Genomic DNA, 23740 nt, shown 5'->3' with positions numbered 1-23740 from the left:
TAGATAACTCATTTCTGCCACACAGCCAAAAGGAAAGGAAAATAGGGCGCAACTTTCCACCAAAGATCTAAGGCAGCACAGTCAAGATAACAGAAACAATTATAAGTTGTGAAACCACACTGGAACATAAAGGAAATCTTTGTTTCAAGACAGTTATTTAAATCTGCAATTAAAACTGCAAAAACGGCGAACAAGACTTCAGCTGATGTAACTGAAAATCATCACAGGTGCTTTTCTTGAACTTGGAAATTGTAGCCACCTTTTATTCCTGCTATACAAAACCAGGGCTGTTTACCAGCTTTGAATTCTGTGCACTAACAAGTATCATTAGGCTTAGTGTGCTCTGGGAGACAGGGAGAGGAAAAAACCTCTTATCTCCAAGTTTCTGCTGGATATTCCAGAATCCAAACTCAAAACATTCCATCTTTTCCCCAGTTTTACTGTTAATAAGAGGCATCTCTTGAACCAACTACAGACAAGAGGCCAAAGTACCACACACACAGAAAAAGACAACAAAAATCTGTTTTCAATCTAATATATGTCACACACTTTCCGAAGTCTCAACAGACTGCTTCCATTCCACTGAGGTTTGCATCACATTTGACATCAGAAGAGATTGCCTCCTCCCTTGCTACACCTGTGCAGCATTTTTCATCACCATTTTAAGATGCCTCAACATGGACATTGTCAGGAGGGTTTGATTATATTTCACGGTTTTTACACAGCTAAATATCAAAGTTTAAGTTAATAGGAAAACACTAACCATGCCCGATTTGTATATAGATTTTATGAAGAAAGAATTCTGTGTGTAAAAACAATAACTACACTAACAGACTCAAATAAAAGACCAGAGTTAAAAGGAACAGAGTATTTATAGTGTCTGAGCAGGATTGGTCAGCATTAAAAAAAAAAAAAATCTAACAAACCAGTGTACAATAAGATGAATTATAAAGCACCTGAAGTTTTAATCCCCACCAACATCCTACAAAACCCTGAACAGCTCTGCCCCTCTCTGTGCATGCAGGAAAGAAAACACTTCCCTCAAGCACCTCTGCTCAGAAAAAGGACTCCGAGGGGTTTTTTATCATTTCATGTAACTGGGATCCATATATAATCAGCAATATATACTTAATAATGAGTAATATATATTTAGCTATTACTACAGGGTAGTGACTTAAAATCCCCATTACTCAGATGTTTTTAGAAAAAAAATGTATTAGCTAAAATTTCCACATAACACAAGGAAAAAAGTGTTAACACTGAAATAAATTAAGAATGCACTCTCTTACAGGAGAACCCGACTTACTTTTAAGAAGACTTTAAAGTTTGTAACTCCCCTGACTACCTAACAGCTGAGTCTTCTGAAGAGAAACATTTGTATTCTCTGCTGGCTAAAGGGTTTCTCTGACTGCAGATTAAGATCAACTTTCCTGTCCAACTGTTCTACTTGATTATGCAGAATTTTAATCAAGAAACACCACCTTACAAAAGCAGCATATTAAGGACTGCTTTAAAATATACTGAGACTCATCTCACCACAAGTTTCAGAATATGCACAGTTGTATCAGTTTAATTTCATATTTTGTTTTTACAAAGGAAGGTGGAAAAACACTTCACATACCGTTATGTTGTTTTCTCTCAGGTTTTTTTCAAACTCAGATCTCTTCTTAATCCAATGTAGCCAAAGCAAGTCCTCCCTGGACATACTTAACCTAGACATGTAAAATGATACCCACCACCTTACCTGTTCTAATCGGGTTTTCTTTTTCATACAAAGCACACAGTATTTTAACATCCTGGAGGAAGCCCAGACTACAGCAAGTTGCATTTTTTTTCCAGCCAGAAATAAGCAAGTCCTAAGCTCCCTTTATAAACTTCTCCTGGTGACTCAGTCTTTCCCTAGACAATCATCTCTCTCCCAAAAATCACTCATAATCCAGTTCACTGTCCCAGGTAAGCAGTAGATACCACCTTAAATTTGCAAAGCTCTTTCCATGCCAGAGAACTTCAGTATGTTTTACAGCCTTTGAAGTATTATGGCAGACACCTAAGATTGGCACATGGGAGCCTAAATCAGAAATGTAAACCTGATACTGAGAATTACTTTAGTAATTCAGTCCACAGCAGCACAAAAATCAAACTGACAATCACAGGTCATTTTGCCTCAGACAATCAGAGGTGTTGCATGCATTTATAAAAATAACATCCAAAATTTCTCAGACAAGCACAAAGCAATAATGCAAAATAACTAGGCAACCCACACATGCTTTTGTAAGTGCTTAGTTATGCACAAAAGACTTTTTTTTTTACGAAACTGGAGTGGTCTTTGCAAACAATTTGAAATAAATGTAACGCAAACCCTGAGGAATAAAGAACCAGCAGCTTTAAAAAGACTAATACCATCAAAAGCCTTTACTTTAGTCATGAATCATAGCCTTAGGATCACTGATCCCAATCCCCACTCAGCTCACACTGGAGCCTTTGCACAGCCAGAAGGTGCTCTGGTTTCTGGCAGCGAGTCTCCAACTGATAGCAACATTTACCCAAACCACAGGAACAGCCTTGGAAGGGGCTCACCATAGGCACCAGTCCTTGCAGTACTTTGAAGACACAAGATTTGAATCCAGGTTTTTGACTCACCAAGAACTCAGAATGTTGCTTTCTGGATTGGGTTGTACACACACCTCTCCAGCACTCCTTACATATGACACGGAACATCCCAAGCAAGGAGTCGAAATCTTTCTGTTGTTTTAATGAAATTGTACCAATCTGGCCATACAATATCATTAGGGTCCAAATTCTTGTGTCTGAGTATCACAAGTTGTTCACCTGAGCAAGCTCTCCTCCAGCTCTCCCAAATTTGTATGCACACACAAGGGCCGGTAGTTCAGAAGCAGACAACCCAGGCAATTGCAAGAGGCCGGGGTGAGAAGCTTGTGCCCAAGCCTCTTGGTAGTCAAGACTTCCTCCTCCTGTCTGCCAAAAAGAGAGCAGCCTGCACCTTCACATGGATTCCCCTCCACACCAAATGACTGAAGTTCTCCTTCCCACCTGCTCTTGCCCAAACAGTGCAATCTTGCCATTGTTTCCTCCTGGCATGCGAGCACAAAGTTGGGTTTTGTTTCCTCAGTTAACATGCTATGAATGTTTCTGTATTATCAAATTACTTCACAGCTTCCCTCCCTGAAATCTACTGTCACAAACTAAACACCCCCAAAAAGCTACACTAAAAGATACAGTTGCTTACAAAAGAAAACTTTGAAGACAACAGCGCAGAAGTACAACAGTGTATATTCCTCCTGAATTCAGAATTTAAAGTGCATTACTGTTTTACATGAGGGATGTGAAATTACAGGCTTTTAACAAATGAAAAGATACTGTATAATACAGTACATTAAGAGAAACAGCAAACCAGGAACAAAGAGCCCCAGGGTGATGCATTTCACAGCTCACCTGTAATGTCTGTGTTCTTACAATGACAGTGCCGTCATCCCAGTAAGATTACAGCATTCCTTGGACTCTGATGATTCCCTAGCTTCTTACAAGATTTTGCAATCATTCACAGTTCTAAACCCCAACAGAGTTTCAAAACTTCCCCTCTGCCAAAACAAAGAAGTCAGAAAGACCAAGCATGACCTGGCTCAGTGGTACAGCTGGAAAGCAGTCCTGCTCTTTACACAGACAGGCCATGAAGCATGGAGCAACAAAACCTGGCAGTCTGGGAAAGGCAGCTGTAGGCGCCTCAGCTTGACACTGAGGGTGATGCTCCCAGCTGCACCCCCCTCCTTAAACACACATCTTTATTTGCTGTGGCTGTGTTTGCTTTGCACCTCTGGCTCCCCTGAACGGCCTCACCTTGGGGTGGCCCTGCCAGCTGTGGACAAGCCCAGTTGTATCCTGATGGTGGCCTAAACTGGCTAGGAAATTATGCCCTCAAGCCCCAGTCCCACCAACACTTCCACACTGGCAGAGAGCAGCACTGCTACCATGAGACGTGTGAGATATTGCTGCTGCCCACTGCTCCTCTACCTGCCATACCCTCTCCCTCAAGTTTTAAATGAACTAAACCAGGGGATCTCCAGGCACGTATCTGAAGTCCTCAGCATGTATTTAGCATTTGGATTTCACTCCATTATAACTGTGCAGCTCTTTGGAATCCACTACTGTTGTCTTTTAACCTTAAATGTAACTTGAAGAGACCATGAATATCCTGACTATTTTTCACAGCCCTATTGAAGTACAATCCCTTGTGATAGAGAGTCCAAGGGCTGAAGAGCAGCTTTAGACCCTAGGAGAGCCTCAGAAATCAAACTGCACACACTTTTCAGAGCTCTGGGTACACAGAGTGTGCTACTAAGCAGCCAGACAGACCAGGCTCCCTGCTGCTAAACCTGGAAGATTAAGCAATGTAAGAGAAAGCCACATCCAAATATCAGCCACATGCCTTTTCTAGTTTTCCCAATTAGTCCCTAAACCATCCTACCATGACAACAATAATGGCTATTTCTAACTTCAGGACAGTCCATAAAGATAAATTTTGTAATTCAAATAAATGCATTCTTCCAAATAATCCGAGCTCACAGTCCTCTACATCAGCTACATTCATATAACATGGAATTAACATGTATCAGGAGAGCGACAGACCCTTTACCACCCTGCAGTCAGGTGAATTCCTGAATACACCATTTGAGTATTATGTCAAAGGCTAGAGAGCAAATTAAAGCCCTGGGATTCTATCGGGGTACCAGGCACAAAGTAACTAATTTTTGTAAAAATCAAGCAAAGATTTGAAAGCTGTATGTATTGACTATGAGGCAAGCTAATGAGATCAGAATAAAAAAAACCGCCAGGATTATCAGGAAAAGCAGTTAATTCCAAAATAACATTGGGGCTTTTTCCTCCAAAGGTACTTATTAAAGTCTGATGTTACCAATAATTCATTACCTTTGCACAAGTGTTTATGAACTTTACAACCTCAGTAGACCAAGCGAAGTAAAGAAGAAAATAATTCTTCAGCAGAAAAATAAAATCTTTGGTCTTATTCTTGTCAGCAAAGTACCACTTGATGCAATTAAGGCCTTGCTGCTGAAGCAGACTGCTGCAACAGCAGTATTTTTAGACCCTGAGGGAAGGGAGTGCCTAGCATCATGCAGAAGAACATGCAAATAAAGCAGCACCACACCAGCAGAGCTCTGCTTGGCCTCTTCTAGGCAGAACTAGCGAGGCAGTGCAGGACTCTGAGGCAGGCACACAAACTCCCTACAACAAAAAGAGAAGCAAAGGAATAATCTTTCCTTCATTCACAAGGCAAGGCTGGCGGCGCTCCTGATGGCACCACCGCCCTTCCCACGGCCAGGAGCTGCAGGCTGAGAGCTGTGTTTCACAGGAGTACAGAGGGGGATCTGCAGGAGCATTTCTGCAGGCAGGAGGTGACCAGAGCTTGCCAGGGCTCCTGCTGTTTCTCTCCAGGTAAGACTGAAGGCCACCTATGCCCTGCAGCAGGGACACAGAGACATCTCCCTCTCACCACCTCCTGCTGAGGGTTCATTCCCATGGCAGACCAGCCCTGGCTCTACAAGACTCAGGTCCTGAAAATATTATTTAAAACAAAAAGTATTGATCCTGTCTAGATTCTAAAGAAACTTTCATATACCTGTTCATCCAACCAACACCCACACAATCACCCCAGTCACAGTTAAAAGCAGAACCAGGTGTCTTTTATTTCCCATTCCTCAGCCTGGGTGTTTTACATACAGTAACAGTCACTATCCAAGTGACAGACAAGGAAAATAAACCATTACTTACTTTTCCCAAAAGCTGCATTTCCCAAAAAAGAACAAAGTACTTTTTAATTATTACCAAGAACTGCCATTCAAACTAGTTTTATGTAACAGCACTATTTAGATTTGATTCCCCCTCTCCTCCTCCTTCTCAGTTAAGGAATAACAAAATTATTACCCTTAATGAATTAAACAGCTCCACAGAAGAGGAACTGGGATAAAAAGGGAAAATTTTCACCTTATAGTAACACACTACTTCACAGAATGATAAACAGTGTTCCCAAATTTTAAACATGCATGTTTGTAGAAGAAAAAAAACCAGAGTATCTACCAGCAAAGTTGAATTTTGAATATTCAACACAGCAAATCCTTTCCCATCTCAAACCCCATCGCAATCTAGCTGGGCTAAAAGCAGTCTCTTACCCTCAAGGAACTGTACAGACAGAAGTGATATAAGGACAGCTCATAAAACAAGAAGTATCTCCCAAAAATCTTTGTCAAAAGATTTTTTGTCTTCCCAATGTTTATTTCCATGCATACAGTTTTTTTCATAAAATTTTCATAGTCTTTTCTGTAGGAGCTAAAAATAGTCAAACAGCATCTTTACAGCACATTTGTCAGGAAAGCAGCAGGCTTATTGAGCAAGGTAGTGCATTGCTCCATTTCACAGATTCACTATTCCAATCCAAGGACAGGCAGACACCCAGTCTATCCTCCTGTGCAAGTCTGGTGATCTAACTCACAACAGAAATTTATTGGCATAATCTCTAAAACAGTCAAAAAATACCAACAGAAAGCAAACTCAAGTCAGATTATTAAATCTGACCAGCTCCTGGCTTCTGGTATTTGTTGACCTGCACTTACAATGTTTATGATGATAGCAGCTCATGGACCAGCTGCAGAGGAGCAAAAGGGTTAATTTTTGATGACAACTTTCCTCACTTTTTCAAGGACCAGTTTTCATCAGGTGAACAAGCCAAATCAAATTGATCTTTAGCTATGAGACCAAAAAAAAAAAGGAAGTAGGAGGTATGGACTGCCCCTTTTGGCAACTGCTGAGTTTTTCTGGATTATTTGCTATCCAGCATGACACCCTTGATTATTTAAGCATGATAAACTCCCCATCAAGAGACAAACGAGTCAGCTACAGGAACACCAGTGCCAGTGCCAATAACAACGGCACAGGTGGCAGTCCAGAGCCAGAGAAACCTGACTGCACCTTTTGATTTAAATTGGTTACAGACAGTACAAGCCATCTATGAAACAACTCAGAGCCACAGGCTGCTGCATGGTGCATAAGAGTCAAAAACAAATGAAAACCATTCACACTAAATCCTGAAGACCAAAGAAACCCTACACACAGAACAGACAGCGTGAGCCAAGTGTCAAGGACATGAAGGCAAAAAGATCCTAATTTGAATAAAGACAAGAAGAACACAGTATTTAGGCTTTGAGACAAAACAACAAATGCCCATCTTTTAAGAATTCCTAAAAAACCTCCATTTCTTATGTGGTAACAAAGAACAGTGAAGACAATGGAGCAAGAACTCACCAAATACTACACAGTCATGGGCACATTCGTAAACCCCACACAGTGAAACTGCTCCACCCAAAACCTTCCAGAGAAACCCAAGATGGAAAGCAGGAGAGGCTGTTTCCCAGCCTAATGCCTTACACCACAGAGGTTTTCTGCCAGTCTTGCTTTTTAATTAAATATGGCATTTTGGGATCCAGTGATAAAACTGTATTACTGCATGGTCTTCAAAGACTAGAGTCAACTGAGGAAAGGTATTTCCATTGTTATTTTTTTGGTGCTTTATTCCTTACAAGTTTCCATACATTATTAAAATTAAGAGGTTACATTTATTACATTACTACACCAACATTAATACCCTTTTATATTTGCTAACCTGTGCATTTCTTTAATCTTGTGCAAACTAAGAGCATACTGAACAAGTTCTATTTCTTAGCTGTAGAAAAACAAATATTTCTTCATTTGCATTCATTCTGTACAGAAGAAACTCAAAACTGTACGTCAACAAAACATTAAAGACTCTTACAATCCTTATACATGACAAATGAAATTAAATTACAAGTCAAGATGAAATTTTCTTGCCAAGAGCTTCCATTGCAATGTCCTAACATGGCACCTTTCTAATGGTTTTGGACGTAAATTAAACAGAGCAGAAACAATAATGTGGCCGCTGTAATTTCACAGAGAATACACCATATTCCTGTATCCAATGTTCAAAATAGTGACTACCAAGAACACTGTTACAAGCCTGAGAGCTTTGCACCTGTGCATAGTAAGTTTTCATACAGTCTTGAATACTTAAAACACATATTCTAAGCAAAATTTAACTACGGCAGTAAGTGCCATCCACCTCATTTTGGCAGGATGAGAGCCAAAGAACAGCATGGCAGCTACAGATTCACATTTCCCTAAATAAATAGTAGTCTCATCATGTCTTACAAGTCTGGAAACCAACCTGACATTTCAATCAAATTTTAGTTTAATTTTCATTTCTGTTGAGCCTCAAAATTCAGACACAAAAGAAATGACTAAAAGCTTAATCCTTCTATTTATTTTGCACCAAGTGAGGACTTGTCAGGAAGAAGTGGGCGAGCTGGAAGTATCAACTAGGAGATACTATGACTACCTGCTCCACTGCTGCACCACTCAATGCCACCTATAATTTACAGATTTGCAATGCTGACTGCTGATCCCTGATCCAGAAGACGAAATTATCTGGATAACATGCAGAATACAAACACCAACATTGTCTTTCCCACACCTGAAGGTGTCATGAAAGGAGCCTTTTTTTCAGCTCCTCAGACAAGAAAACTAAAAATAAGTCTTTTGCAACACAACAATCTCAGCCTTTTAATAGGTTTTGAGTGCCTGGGATTTTGATGGGAATTCCTTCCTAGAGACATTGCCTGTGTGGTGTGTGCTTGTCTAGGAGAGTTCTTGTTTAATGTCTCTAGACAGCACTCAATGTCAACCTCAGTTTTACAAGCAAACCCAAATGAAAGTAGAGATAAATTAGTAGTTTTGGAAACAGTAAACATAGGTGAATGGAGGGGAGAGGGTTAAAGAAGCAGCATTGAGAGTTTCAAGCTCCAAACACTTCTCTAGGGAACTCAGTGATGGTAACTTTTGGAATGACAAAGGTGACATTTTTCTAACATTTCTAGAGGCTTACTGGAAGCCAACACCATTTTCATGTCACTGGAATGACAACTTCTTTCATGGGAAATATTTATTGCATCATGATCTCCATGACAATAAGAAATCACATTTCTGTCTTCAAATCTGTTCAGATTAAATCTGTATTTCAGAAGCTTCTCTAGAGGCATTAGGAGCACTCCCAGTGCCTAAAATGCATATTAAAGAGGTCATTTAGACAAATATCCAAGCTGGTCACATCTTCCCCTCCCCTACTGAGGACACAGGCCACCACATACTACTAATTCAGCTGCCTGGAATCAGTCTGTGGCTCTGGAGAGGTCCTGACCTGTACTCAGAAAAGCACTGAGGGTCCTTCCAGAGCCATAACCAGAATGGCAAAAGCAACAAAGCTTATCTGCAATGCTTTGCAGGGACAGCTGCAGGTTAGGAAAGAACACCTAGGAGTGAAAAGTAGTGAAAACTCACTGCAGAACAATTCATGTTGGAACTCCAGGCCTCTGGTTACAGCCCTTGCTCAAAACAAGGCTGAGTTCAGTAGAACACTGAGCAAGAACAGAGATCCATCCCTCCACCTCTCTGAGCACACATTCCAGAGTTTTGACCATCCTCATGCCTCACCCCAGCAGGTGCTCCAAGAGAGCCAGGGCCTTTGATTATGTTTCTTCTTATCTCAAGGCAACAAGTCAGGGTTGGGGTTTTTTTTCATTTTTAAACAAACTGCTACTTTAATTATCAGTCAAGACTGATGCATGAAAATGTTCTACAAACTTAGAAATTTTACCCTGCTAGCCATTTATGCACCTCAAGCTTCCCGAATCTATTTCTTCCTGACTCTGCCAGAGACAGGACTTGTTTCTACTATGTGGCCCCCATGCAGCATGATATTTACAAACACAGGAGGAAAGCTCAAAATAGGCTTGGATCAGAGCAAGTGATGTTTGAGTACAGCCTTTAACTCCTCTGAGGCCCCTGCATCTCTCCCACCATGGACACAGGCATATAAGAGGTTCAACCACAGTATACAGAAAGGACTAAAAACGTGAGCTGGAATCTCTTATTTATGCTGTGTATAAATGTCAGATAGGGTTTATCCCAAAAATAGAAAAAAAATTAAATATATTCAGTATGAACTCTCTCCTCAAGACATAACAGAACAAGCACTACTTTACACTGTGCCACATTTCTCAGACTTTCCAGTACCTGAAGAATAAACATGACACACTGAAGCTGCCTGCTGTATTGCAGTCAATTTGGTTATGCAATTAATATTTGTATTTGCACAGGCTGGCTCTGTGACTACATTTTAATTTCAAACATGCTGACTATGAGACAAGGAGCAAGAACCTCATGTACTCGCCTTCTGAAAACACCACACAGGAGAAGCAGGGCTGTACTGTGTATACTTATGACTGATAATTATTTTTTTAATCAAGGAAAACCAGATGGACACTAGCAGAACCCCGAGTCTTAAAAGACAGGCAGCTATCAGGAGACTCTGTTTTCTCAGTTCTCATCAGGAGTTGCTCCAGTCAGTACATGTCATTTTATCTGAAGATGTGCACCATGTACTTTAATTTGTGCTGTTCCTGTATCAAGAGTTAATATGGACTGCTGATGGAACTCTGTGTTCCATTTATCCACATAGGTTAACAACACACTGCAGATTACAAACTACTGAAAGAGGTGGATTCCTTTATCTCCAAAAGATGACTTGCACCACCTGCAGGTCTTAGTAGAGGGTTACAACAGTCTAACTTTTGGGGGGGGGGGGGGGGAAGTAAAACTTTCAGACATGGATTTTACGCTACTGGGACAACAGTTAAGTCCAATATCTCCTGTACAAGCAAAACAAGAGGCTTCCTTCAAAACAGCCACTGAACAATCAGTCCAGCTTAGGCAGTTCTGTGAGTTTGAGGAGATTTGCACTGGTTGGTGTTACATGGGGTCCTTAACACGGCACACTTAAAGCTAAGAAAAAATCAGTAGCTCCCCTTGACGACAAAGGAGACATAAAGGAAGAACAGTCCAGGTATTTCCTTCTCAAGCTCTTACGTTCTAAACTGTGGTTTGCAATCCTTAAAACAGCCACAATATACTGTAAAGTCTTCAGAAAACAACTTGGTGACTGCATATCTTTCAAAAGATATTTGAATCTGTCAGTACATCTCACCAGCCCCACTAACAGCTTCTCTTATCATACTTGTTCCTTGGGATTAAAAAAAGAACAGTACTACACCCTTTGAAAAGCATGAAGTTTGGGAGGATGAAGCTTACAAGTAAATTACATGGCTTTTATCTCAGAGAATTGAATTCATCCAAGTAGTACTTCTAAGCAAGATGCATTCAGACAGAAGGCAGCAGAGTAAAGTGAAAAGGTGTCACTAGGGTATTTCAGTGCCTGTAAGTAGAAGTTAAAGCAAAGTACTTTTAACAAATTGCAGCTGCAAGGACTCTGCAGCTGGGCAAGATACAGGAGCTTAGCAGTGGCCTTCTATCAAATTCATAGCACTTTGATACACTGACCTCTACAAGCTTCACTAAGAGCTTCACTCCATTTAATTACTCCCCTCCTCCTTTAAATATACCTTTTCCTACCTGCAGCCAACATTAGCCACACAGAATGGCAACACGAAACACAGAGGTGACAGTAACTCTACAAACAGGTCAAGTTACATTTTCTGCCTACAACTCAACCCCAGTTTTATAAAGAAAACACTGTCTCTTCCAAACTTGGGAGATTTCTGATGTACAGTAATAAGCAAACATGTCTCACACAGAAGTTAAAATTTCTAATGTTTACTTTGACATAAGAAAATTACAAAATGGGAGTTCTAACTTTCAAAATTTTAAAAACAACACAATCATAAAATTAAATTTGGCTCAGATCTTAGGATCCAAAACTGACAGACACAGATGATCTTGGGTACTTTGTCAAGAAGCAACAATGAAAGCTTTTGTAACACATGCAGGAATAAGATCCAGCATTCAAAAAACCTGGGAACAAGTATTTCAGTGCCACATTAACAACATTTCTAAGTGGGCTCTGATCAAGTTACTACACACCATTCTGCAAATGATTAGGAAAAGTAGAAAAACTTGTTGAAGAGAAGCGGAATAATTCAGTCTCCAGAAATCTAGAGAGAAAACTACCATCCTGGTTTTGGCTGGGATAGAGTTTATTTTTTCTCAGTAGCTGGTACAGTGGTGTGTTTTGGATTTTGCATCTCCTCCCCATTCCACCAGGGAGGTGAGAGAGCAGTTCTGTGCTTAGCTGCCAGCTGGACTTAAACCACAACAACTGCTCTTTGTATAACTTATTTAAATATCAGCATGTCCAAGCCAAGATTTCTTTTTTTGGTAGTAGGGATCTGTGCCCAACAGCATATACAGACATACCTGCAATGCCTTATGTGAAATATGAGCCTTAGAGGATCTATCAAAGTTAAATTCCATTTTCTGGCCTCTTCTGCTTTGTCAAGATACACTTTAACACACATTTTGTAATGCATTAACCTGCTGATTGCTAGAGTTGCATGGAATTTTGTTTTAGATCATAAGAATACAGATATATTTAGGAGTAGTTTAAAAAATGTGTAACTTGTCTTTGCATGGTTAACGTGCTCAAGACAAAGACACGCAGTATGAATTCAGCCTTTGCAGTTCTCCTTTGAGAAGGATTGAGAATTATCTGTACATTCTCAGCAGACATTTATCAGATTCTCCAAGGCTTCTTATCAACTGATGCTGTTATCAGGACAGCCACACGGTGACAGAGGGCAGGATCAAAGAGCAAGAAAGAAAAAGCCCCCGCAATATCCAGGCATGATTAGAGTGACCTACCACAACCAAAAGTAGCTTTCTTCTGGAAACAGGAAGACATCACTACTGCTTAACTATTTGAGTGTTCAGTTGATTTTTTTTTAAACTGGTAAACTTGAAGTGACAGCAAAATATTATTATACAGGCTGAGCATTTGCATATGAACAACAGTCAGTAAGTGGCTGCTACACTGCCTTGGCCTGTAGCACAGGATCATTCAGATCACCTAAGCACATTGCACCTCCTCTTTCAAATGTATAATTGTAAAAAGCATTTAATTCAACAGTAACCTGTCAATTTGCATCTCAAGGAATAATATCTTCTGCTCTAACTGCAGTGCATTACAGGGTAGCACACAAAAGACTCCAACCACTATTATTTCTTGGTTTGCAGCATTCTGTGCTTAAAAAGAAAGGGCCTTATATAAAATAGTTACTAACTTGTTTAAGTCTACCAAACACATAATATTGTTACCTTTCTTCAATTCTGGTCTTGTCCATAAGTGGTTGTTTGATCCACTGATTAACTAGTCTTTGTCCTTGAGGGGTTCTGCATTTATTCAGTAAACCAGCTAGAGACTGTGCAGTATTTGCATTCTCCACAGAACTCTGGAAAGAATGAAAAAAAAAATATGAAGAAAAAAAGAAAAAGAAGATGAGTTAGTGAAGTTTACTGACACCCACTGAACAGCACACAGCTATTTAGGAAGAGAACATGGTTTTTTTCCTATTAAACTTGGCACCCACCAGAAATGGTAAATGAAACAGTGCAGCATCAAAGTACTTAACTCTGGTCCCTGGAGCATGGCAAGCAAGCAATAGGTTTGTCTATTTTGAAACCAATCCTAACTGAACAGCAAAGTTAAAAGTGTACCTAGTCATGGGGCAGTTTGCACTTTGAGTAGCAAAAATGGAAATACATCTAGGTATTTGCTGGTTTGCTCTTCTTAAGGTCAAAAAATAGGGATCCTGTCCATCACAAAACAGCAGCAAGAAACAGGACTTGAGTTCAAGGGTTTAGTTTGAGAACCTTGGGGTTTGCTGGGGGGGAACAACACAACAGAATCAGGTAATGGGGAAGAACAGTTACTTGAATTCTCTCAAGCTTCCCCAGATCACCTCTGCAGTGCTATAAACACCTCTAAACTTAGCTCTGTTCCAATTACAGTTTACTAACTATAATTCAGTTTAATATTAGCTGGACTCCAGACAGCCTTTTGGGCGTTTTTGTTGTGGTTTGGTTTTCACACAAACAGCTACAAAGCAAAAATTGTGGTTAATATTAAACAAACAAGCTTGTTTCAACTCTTGACTTCGAAATGAAAATCTCAGCCCTCTCTACACAAGAAAATCTGCAATTAAAACAGCAGGCAAGCATTCAACTAGGAGTAGGTCTGGATGCCTGCAAACAACTAGGATGTAGAACTAGAATCACAACAACAGGAAATGAATGCAGTGAGAAGGAGTATTGACACATTCAGCCCCTGGAATATCTAATATCTAAAGTGGATGTGCCTATTTTCAGTGTTCTGGACAGTATTAGATATGAAAAACTAGGTAAGTTAGTTTTAAAATTAGATAAGAAAGTGTCACGGAATACATATACTATACACAAATTACCTACTTCAGCACATCCAGTGAAAGGTAAAGTATGTTCCATATAACCAGCTGCATCTGCTGCACCATAAGAACTTTACCTACACACCCCACAGAGCAACCCCGATTACAAAATAGTTTGTCTTTGCTTTAGTGATGTCCAAAAACCTCCCCCCACATATCCTACCATGCAGGTAACTTCCTGCTAGAAGGTAAAACCTTTGTTCCAAGGCTCACAACAGCCCCTGAAGACAGACACAGCAGCGTATTTCCTATCACAAGACATGTAACACCTGCAAGGACTTGTAAAGGAATGTGGCTAAAACAGAACTTCCTAGAACACCCTCAATAAAGCTTGAGAAGAAATGTAATTTTTGCTTCATTTCCTAGACAGGGGCACAGCAGCAGGAAAAAAAAAATTAAAAATTCAGAACATCTCTTTTCAGGGCTAAGCAGGTCAGATGCTGAATATATGCTCTGTTTTCCTGCAGAAATTTCTCCAAGGTAAACAGGGGCCATAACCTGTGATTTCTTCCTATAAATCTGAAATGCAAGCAGATTAGGTCCAAGCAAAGATCATTAAGCAGGGTTTACTAATGTGGAAACAAAGGAGAAAAGCTGATACACCACACCACTTTGAGTCCATGTTTCCCTGTAACTATAGAAATGGGCAAAGCAGAAAAACAGACTTGGCAGGAGGTATGAAGGAGCCTGTTAACCTGTTTGGATTTGTAGAAAATGTGTCTAAAAAAGGTAAAATTGACATCATCCAGTTAGCATGACATGGTGCTTTCAGAATGTTCTCAAGTACTGTCCTGTTCACTGCCAGCCCTCCCTTCCCATCACCACCTTGCTCCTGCCATGTGTTACATGTTCCACTAATACCATCTAACTCAGGCTTGTATTCTTCTCCCAAGAACAGCACGACTGTGGCCCCTTCCTACCTCCTTGATGATCTTCTCTCCCCTTCTACACTTAAACTAGTAAGAAACAAAAACTAAAAAGGTGGTAACAGTACCTATATGTTTAAAACACATATTGCAAGGGAGTAGCTGAGAACAAAGCTAAAATGTAGAAGTTGACATTAATCTGGATCTGGGGAATTGCAATTGGGCAGTCAGGCTCATTATCAAGCAGCTAAGTAAGTATATTGTAAACCAGTTACTAACTCAAGTGTGCATTTCTTACCTGAAAAAGGTTGAGGGCTTGAACAGCTGCATTGTCTAGAACCATATATTGACTAAGATCAAAAGTAGTCAGTTCAAATTGTCCAAAATTAGACTCATCTGACAGCAACTCCAAAAACTTGATAACAGCCGACAAAGATGAAACAGCAACCTGAAGATTTTTTTAAAAAAAAACCACATCACATTCTAGTTAGAAACAGTTCTGAATCCAAGAGGGTTTGATAAATGCTCCTAGAAGATTACAGCTGGGGAAGGCTTTGAGCCGTGTCAATTCTGGCAGGGCTACGAGAGACTCATCCTGTTTGACAAGACTTCATTTCCATAGGGACGCTCTATGGCACTGCAGCGTCTTTCCAGGCAGGTGCAAGAACAACACACGAGACAGCTGCATAATCTGATAAACAAAATGTGAAGTTGCACATCTTGCCAGCTTTCCAAAGCTGTTATCAGGATGTTTCCAGCTCGAGAACACAAACAAGTTATACTGCAGATAAATGAGATATGCTGGATCATCTCAGGACATGGTTTCAGGGTTAGTTTTCAGCCAGAACAAGGATCTGATCTGACTCACTGCACGGCATTGCTGAGTGCCAGCACAAAAGAGAGGAAGCAGCATGACTGACTTGTTCAGCTGCAACACTCTTCAAACAACTCTAATCTGTTATGAAATGACACATTAAGGGAGGATAACTCCGAACCTCACACCTGCAGTGAGCATCAGCAGCGAAGGGCGTTTTAAAACTTGTTTATCTCAACAACTTGCCGCTTGTTTGCAGCTAAGAACAAACATGCAGGCACTAAATCATATACTTAAGCCATAAGACAACACAAAAATATTATCATAAACATTACTCTGTTTCCAAATACCAATTTTCCTGTCATGCAAAATAACCAGAGTATTGTATTTCAGTCCTCAGGCTAGATAGCTTATGAACAGCAGGCACCTCTAGTGCAGTCTATTTGCTTACCAGAGCTTACTGCTTTACAGAGGTAAGTGAAGGGTTTTCTCCAGTTCTTCCAAGACCCCTGGTATCCAGCTCTGACACAGACTCAAGCTGAGCAGAACTGCTGAACACTTCAGCAAGAATGCAGAGGAGATCAGCTCACATCAGGTGCACACACCACTCCACTTCTTAGAAAGAGAGGCACATTGAACATTGCTCACCTGCTTTTCCATCTCTGGCAGTGCTGCACTATTCATCTGCTCTTCTTTTTTTGACTTCAACAAGCGATTGAGATCCTGAACAATATCTTTGGTTGTGAAATCTGCCTTCTTCCTGTCTGTAATCAGGATTCCTCCCCTCTGAATGACCTGTTTGTTCACAAACACACAGAGTTATCATTTACTTTCAATATTCAGGGGACAGATGTCAAGCACACAGAAGCAAACTCTGAAGTGATATTTATTTACTGCTAGGCTGCGGGGAAAGACAGACAAGATTTTAGAACTTTTGTTGATTAAAGTGCAAATCCATCAACAAATAATACATTTTGTATGCATAAATCAAAACTTCCTTGAATTAAGATATTGATCCTTTGTTGCTCCACAAATCACAGAGCCTGGCTAAAAAATCCAGAACTGAGCTTTTTAGAGGTTTTGTCTGTCAGCCACAGTGGTTCCCTTACTTGTCTCAGTTTCCCCATCTCTCCTGCAGTTTCTCCTCCTGGCAGCACACACTCCTTTGGGCCCAGCTGAACCAGTAGAGCTTCAAGGTTTGAGAACTGATCATTATCTGGGAACTCACAAACACTCAATTTTCTCAGCGTAGTGTCGACATAGCCCACTCCTACTACTCTCTGTCCATCAGCAGCAGACAGCTTAACCCCCACAACCCCAATGGCTGTGGACATATCATTGTTGGCAAAGAGAACTTCCTCAAACTGGGCAAGATTTCCTGGAGAACCCTATTTAGAAAAAGAAGAACACTTTTTAAAAAGAATGTACAAACACTCTTTCTTTCTTTAAAAATAACAACTGATGAAACTAAGTACTGAACAGTCCATTAATATGAAATACACAGCCATTTTATTTTTTTAACCATTTGAATTTTACATATCATCTACACAGAGTAAAGCACTTCAGGTTTCCTTTATTTCCCAACCTATGGCAAAGACACAGAGCGAGCTCTTTCAGCCACAGAGCACTAGAAAATACAGCAGTATGTATAACAGATATATAACAAACAGGTGTGATTTTTCATCATCAGTCCTTTAAAATCCCAAAACTCCAAGCAGGGAAAAGCGATGGGTTTTTTTTTTTTTAATCTCACAATTATAAAGAAAGGCTGAAAATTGTACCTTGTAAGCTAAATACCAGTCATTTTCTTTGACAGATTTGCTCCCTGCTTTGTTCTTGTAAACTTCAACTCTGTAATGACGAACCAGAAGCAGGTCCCTCACAAAAGATTCAAAGTTCATTTTACTAAGCACAACACTCTCAAGCTTCTGAGTTCCTACAAAACAAATAAAGAAAATTATGAGATGCCTGAATTTGTTAATAAAGCTTATTTTCTGCAATCAAAATCCCCAAGAACAGCCTTCAGAGGACACTATTCTAATATCAAAGAGGCAAGTGTGTAGAATCCATGAAAACAACACAAACCCACAACATTCAACTGGTTAATATAAATGAAGAAAGCATCTCCAAATAAAAACAACGCTCAGTTCCTAATTTCACTAAATCAGTACGTTAACATATACACAGGGATATGTTCCTCTCACCCTTCCCCTCTCACAGTATTCTTGACTTGATTTACTAATTAATATTTCACACTGCCACCCTATTCACACTCACACATGTGCCAAGACATTTCCCTTTTATCATAATATATCCAGTAAAAACAACATATCCTCAAAAAAAAAAAAAATTAACAGATTACATTAAAACCTAACTTAGAAAGTGCCTAATTGACAAACTTCTTGCTTCTGCTCCTGTATGTGCAAGCAGATGATGCAGCTGAACAAATTTAATTCCACACAGCTGCCCAAAGGACTACTACCTCCCCACCTCCAGCAGCAGCCTACTCAAGGAGTAACGAAATTCCACTAGTGAACAACTTGGGATTTCAGGTGAGAACATTAAGTTTTCTGCCAGGTTGGGAAGTGGAACTAACTCAGACTGGTGTCAGATAGATGAGAGCTAGGTAACACACCAAGTAAGCACAAGCAATAGGGAGTATCACATCCCTCTTTCAGCAGCATGCCTTCATCACATTGGAGGCTCTTCCTCCCTTCACATGAAAGATGTTAAACAGCAAACTTCCACACCCATAGGAACTTATGGGTTTATTTTAAATAGGATCTTTTCCTTTTCTTTCCTCAAACATCTATTAAGATTCTTTGAAACAGGTAAAAAACCTAATTCTACATAATTATGTTCTCTTTCCCAGTGCAGAACTGTCCAACTAAACACAACTTTTCTTATTCTTTCAGTTGAGACAACATAATACAATAGCAGGGGATGGGGAGCAGCTGAAGTTTACGTATACTTTGAAATCATCCTGAAAGCAACAAGTGCAGTTTTATGCTTTTAGTTGGATATGGTAGATAAGGCTTTAGAGGGTTTAAAACTGGAGCTGGCAGTCACATGATTACATCTGCAAAATAACTTCTAAATTGAATACGAAAATAATACTGATGCATGTTTCTAGTCTGGAAGACACATCAAGCTTTGGAGAAGGCTGGGGTTTTGTTTTTTTTTTTTTTTAACATAGGAGCTCATCACTCACAATAAAAAGTGAAAAGCGTATGAGAATGTCACACTCTTCTTAATGCTGTTGGCTCACACAAAAAAAAATTTGTTCATTACAAAGAGGTTTATTTTGCAAAATCTGAGCCAATAACTTAGCAACATTGTGTTCCTCGAGAGTAAGGCCAACGCTAAGGTTTGACTCTTCCAACAGGGTAATTTATCTTGATGCTCTTACACCTGACATCTGCAAGCTGCACTGTCTTATACCAAGTGATAAACGAAAAGCAGCAGGGGGTGGATGGAAAAGAAAATCTGACGAAATACATAGAAAGACTTCAAAGTAAAGAACTGCATCCCGTGGTTCCAGGCCTCAATGAACCAGAGCGGTCACTGCAACACGGGGACTTTACAGCACCTCCCTTCCCGCATCCCTCCGCCCCGGGAGCGGCGGGAAGGGACCCGCAGCACCGCTCGCTCGCTCGCTCGCCCTGACCGGCCCCAGCCTGAGCCCAAGGCACCCGCGAAATGCCACTTTGTGCCCGATCCCCGTGACACCCGCGGGCCTCGGCCTTGACAACATGGCAGCGCTGCACCGGCTGCCAGGGGCTCCCGCACGCTTCCAGGGACTACAGGGGGTTCCAGGGACTACCTGGAGCATCCAGGGGCATCCTTCCCCCGCTCCCCCCCGGCCACCCGAGGCCCGCCGCAGCCAGGCCCGCCTCAGAAGAGCCCCCCCCGCCCCTAGCGCTGCCCCTCAGCGCCCGCTCCCGGGGCTCCCCCGCGCACGCCCGCACCCACCCGGTGCCCCGGCCAGCTGGCGGATGACGGCGCGGGTGCGGAAGAGCTCGCGGGCGGCCAGCCGCGCGTCCGCGCCGTGCACCGTGTAGTAGTCGCCGCGCTCGAAGAAGCGCACGGTGGTGTCGGGCTTCTCGGGCAGCGAGAGCACGGCGCGCACGAAGCCCGCCTCGGCCCCCGCGCCCTCGGGCCACACGGCCTCCCGCGGCGGCTCCACCGCCATCTTGCGCTGCCGGCCCTGCTGCCACCGCCTCCCGCCAAAGATGCCACGCGCGCGCCAGCGCGCCAGCAGCGGCGCCCAATCGCTGCGCGGTCCGCGCCTCGCGTCACGCCCGCTCCGCCCAATCGCTACGGAGCCCGCTCCGCGCGTCCCGCCCCCCCGGCCCCGAGCCGCCCGCGTTGCGGGAGCGCGCAGGCCCGGCCCGCCCGGCGGTGGCAGCGCCGGGGCCGCGGGGCTACGGGCTGCCTCCGTCTCGGAACTGCGGAACGCGTTTGGCTGGAAAACACCTCTGAGGTCATCGCGTCCAACCTAGGACCGAACACCGCTGTGTCAATCAGACCATGGCACCGAGTGCCGCGTGCAGCCTTTCCTTAAACAGCTCCAGGAACGGTGACTCCACCACCTCCCCGGGCAGAATTCCTCCTAATGTCCAACCTAATGTTGGACAACCGGTGTGCCCCCGGCAGCAGTGCCGAGGCGATCACTGCCTTTAGTCCATGAGGAGGAGAGTGTCCTGTGAACCTGGAGTGTGGTGGCCCCCAGGGCTCCGTGCTGAGGGAGATTCACGGGCTGCCAGAAGGCGAATGCTGAGCACAGCCCGAGAGCAGGGCTGTCACCGGGGGCGGTCACACTGCCAGCGGCTGTGGGTGACAGGCCCCCCTCTGCTTACGGCAGGAATGCTGTCCAGAGACCCCATGTGCTCCCTCCAGCAAAGAGAGAGCAGCTCTTGGCCTCCTTACAGGGGGGGTCGCTCCTCCCAGGCAGCACAAGGAACAGGGGAAATGGCCAAAAGAACCCAAGGCTTGACCCGCATTTACACATGGGTGTTACCCAGCCCAGGGGCAGAACGGGCACGGATTGGCCTGCGGCACTCAGAGGTATCCTGAGTCCTGGCTACAAGGTGGTCCTCGTACCCAGAATGCTTTAGGTTTTTGATTTTTTGTGCTCTTTTCCTTGCATTGTCCTAAGCGTTTTTCTTTTCTGTTTTGTTTGCCTTTTTTTTTTCTTGTACTGTAAAGGCACAAAGGAATAGAAACAGCATAGGTGACAATCTTTCTCATAGTGATCATTGTCTAAGAATAATGAGAAATGCTGTGTTTCATCAGCTAAGTCAAGTCTTCTTGGAAACTCCTCTTGCCTTGCACTGCCTTTCATCTTTCCAGTCAGAAATCATTGTATCCCAATTCCCAAATTCTTGTATCCCAATCCAGCTGCCTGCACATTATCACCTATAGACAAAACACATCTATTTTACATGCCTCAGTATTTGTTGCGTAAATGTTATGTTCTGGTTTGTGTACCTTTCTGTACCTTGTATGGAACATCCCCTTGTTTGCCCACCATTGCTTTCTCTCTCATTTCTACTCTATGTTAGTCAGCTTCTCACAACTCTTCTCTATCCTTCCTTTCTTCCTCCCTCCCAGCTGGTTCCAGCTAAGGAACGCTTTTGGGACCTCTGTTTCTAGAATTTCTCACCTAGCTTCTCTCTTCTGTCCAGTTGGTGAATCAGTGTGCTCATCTTTAATATTTCTTGGTGTCAATAGGTGCTTTCCAAAAGGCCCTCAGATGCTCACTTAAGAACTCCCTTGGCCTGAAGGTGTTGCCATGTGCTGCCTGTTCCACCCCAGGGAACACTTTGGTGTCCCCACCTCTGCCCTTTTCTTGCTCGGTGTCACTCTTGGCTTCCTATCCACACTTTGGCCTTCCCCTCCCAAACCCCAGTCCTGTACCCCTGAGGTAAAACAGCTTTTCCAGCAAAGGCCTTCAAACCCCTCTGTAAATGTATTTGCTGAAGGATCACAGGTGGTTCTTGCAGTGAAGAGAAAGTCCAATGTGCCTTGAAGAGAGGAGCAAAGCAGGCACGTCTCTAGAGCTTTGACAGCTTTGTAGTAGCCCAAAATCTTCCTCCTATCTCCATAACGATTGTAAAAATGACACTGCTCTGGCAAGTCAATTGTATTTGTTTTCAGTATGTACTTTTTTTCAGTGTACTTTTCTAACCTTTTCAGAAATAGCTAAACTATCTGGTCTGATACCTCCCTCCACCAAAAGTGCTTGCTTGCAGCAATACCCACATAGTAAAATTCACCCTGGACAACCATCATTTAGAAAATACATTACCTTGGGAATGCACTCACAGTGTCAGGCAGCCTTGCCAAGCACCAGTAATACGAGGTCAGCCCAGAATAGACATTTTGAACAGCTGCTTGTCTTTGTACACATTGATGCTTACAGATAAGGCAGGAGATAGGACGGGCAGAAAAGGGGTGTCGCATACAAACATCTGGAGACAGGGTGGACTCCAGGGACCTCACTGCCACTTTCAAAAGCGGTAAAATAATGTCTGCTATCCTGTAATTGCTGCGCGTTTCAGCGTTTCCCTCTCTCTGCCCTGGGCTGGTTGCACCTCCTCATTCAGCACTTTGCTCAAGGCAGCTCCGCAGGCTCCCATTCGCAGCGAGCCTCCGCCCAAACTGGCCGCTAATGGCCTGAGCGTGGTGACCACAGCCCGTGAAGAACATCTGTGTTGTGGCATCCCTTGCACAGAACAGCTCAGCACTGACACCTTCCCTTGGAGCCTCTGCCGTTTGCTGTGTGCCATTGCTCTTCCCGGGCAGCTCCAGCAGGGACTGGCTGATCCACACAGGTCGGCTCTGAGTGGGGACCATTTCCCTGGCGCCAGGCTGGGTTGCTTCACTGGGCTGTCTCTAACAGAACACTCCCTGCTTTCCCCCTTGCCTACCAGGAGTGATGGGAATGAGATGTCTGAAATTGTTATGCTCACGGCAGATGGAAAACTCGTGTTAATCTAGACCTTAATTAATTTTGTTGCCTTCTTAGGCATACGTAGCATATAGAGAAAAGTTACAATGGCTTTTCAGTTAGGAAAGTGGATGTCCTTTAACCACTTTACAGGAAAAAAAAAAGAGAAAAAATAAATTAATTTTTGCTCGTGGTTAATTGTATACAGCTGTGATCACTGGCAGCTCTAAAGCTTTTGAGCTGGTGGGCATGCCACCAGAAAATCTGGTATCAGACTGATACGTATCTGTGTGTGCACACATGTCATGCAGCAGAGACTTCACATTAACAAGATAAGAATATTTCGATAACGTAAGTTTGAAAACAGAAAATATGGCTGTCGCCTTGTAAACAACCTTTTAACTTTCTTTTGTTTACTTTTTTTCGCTCAGATTGGTCATGGCCGTGCTCTACTTGGCAGGCAAGTGTAAGAATTCTGCAGTGCATTTAGAGGATAGTAGAGAAAAAAACACTTCTTACATGTGTGAGGTCTTCACACATTATAAACTGGTCAGTGTTTCCTCTAGCATCACACACCACCTCCTTTTTGTGCACGTCTGCCCTTGCCCTGCTAAGACAAGGACTTTGCCAAAGTTCATAAATCTCTCTGAGTTTGGGCCCAACTGTTCCAAACACACGAGGCAGCCCTGCAGAGTGC

The 23740-nt window shown here is 42.5% G+C and overlaps 1 protein-coding gene across 1 annotated transcript in view; it reads right to left on the bottom strand.

The window, feature by feature from the left end:
• The window catches only part of MSH2 (mutS homolog 2), a 45619-nt gene extending 25298 nt beyond the window's left edge, over positions 1-20321 (bottom strand). The window contains exons 1-6 of the mRNA XM_042051652.1: positions 20064-20321; positions 17873-18027; positions 17201-17479; positions 16740-16886; positions 15576-15725; positions 13267-13400 (exon numbers count right to left, since the gene is read on the bottom strand). Of these exons, the coding sequence (XP_041907586.1) occupies positions 13267-13400; positions 15576-15725; positions 16740-16886; positions 17201-17479; positions 17873-18027; positions 20064-20283 (1085 nt within the window). The 5' untranslated portion in view covers positions 20284-20321. The remainder of the gene's footprint in view (positions 1-13266; positions 13401-15575; positions 15726-16739; positions 16887-17200; positions 17480-17872; positions 18028-20063) is intronic.
• Between the last annotated feature and the right edge of the window lie 3419 nt (positions 20322-23740).

Source organism: Corvus kubaryi, unplaced genomic scaffold (assembly GCF_017639235.1).
Source record: "Corvus kubaryi isolate FWS band 111438036 unplaced genomic scaffold, C.kubaryi_AGA036_p1.0 76, whole genome shotgun sequence".
NCBI classification, from domain to species: Eukaryota; Metazoa; Chordata; class Aves; order Passeriformes; family Corvidae; genus Corvus; species Corvus kubaryi.
This window is presented reverse-complemented; position numbering and strand designations above follow the sequence as displayed.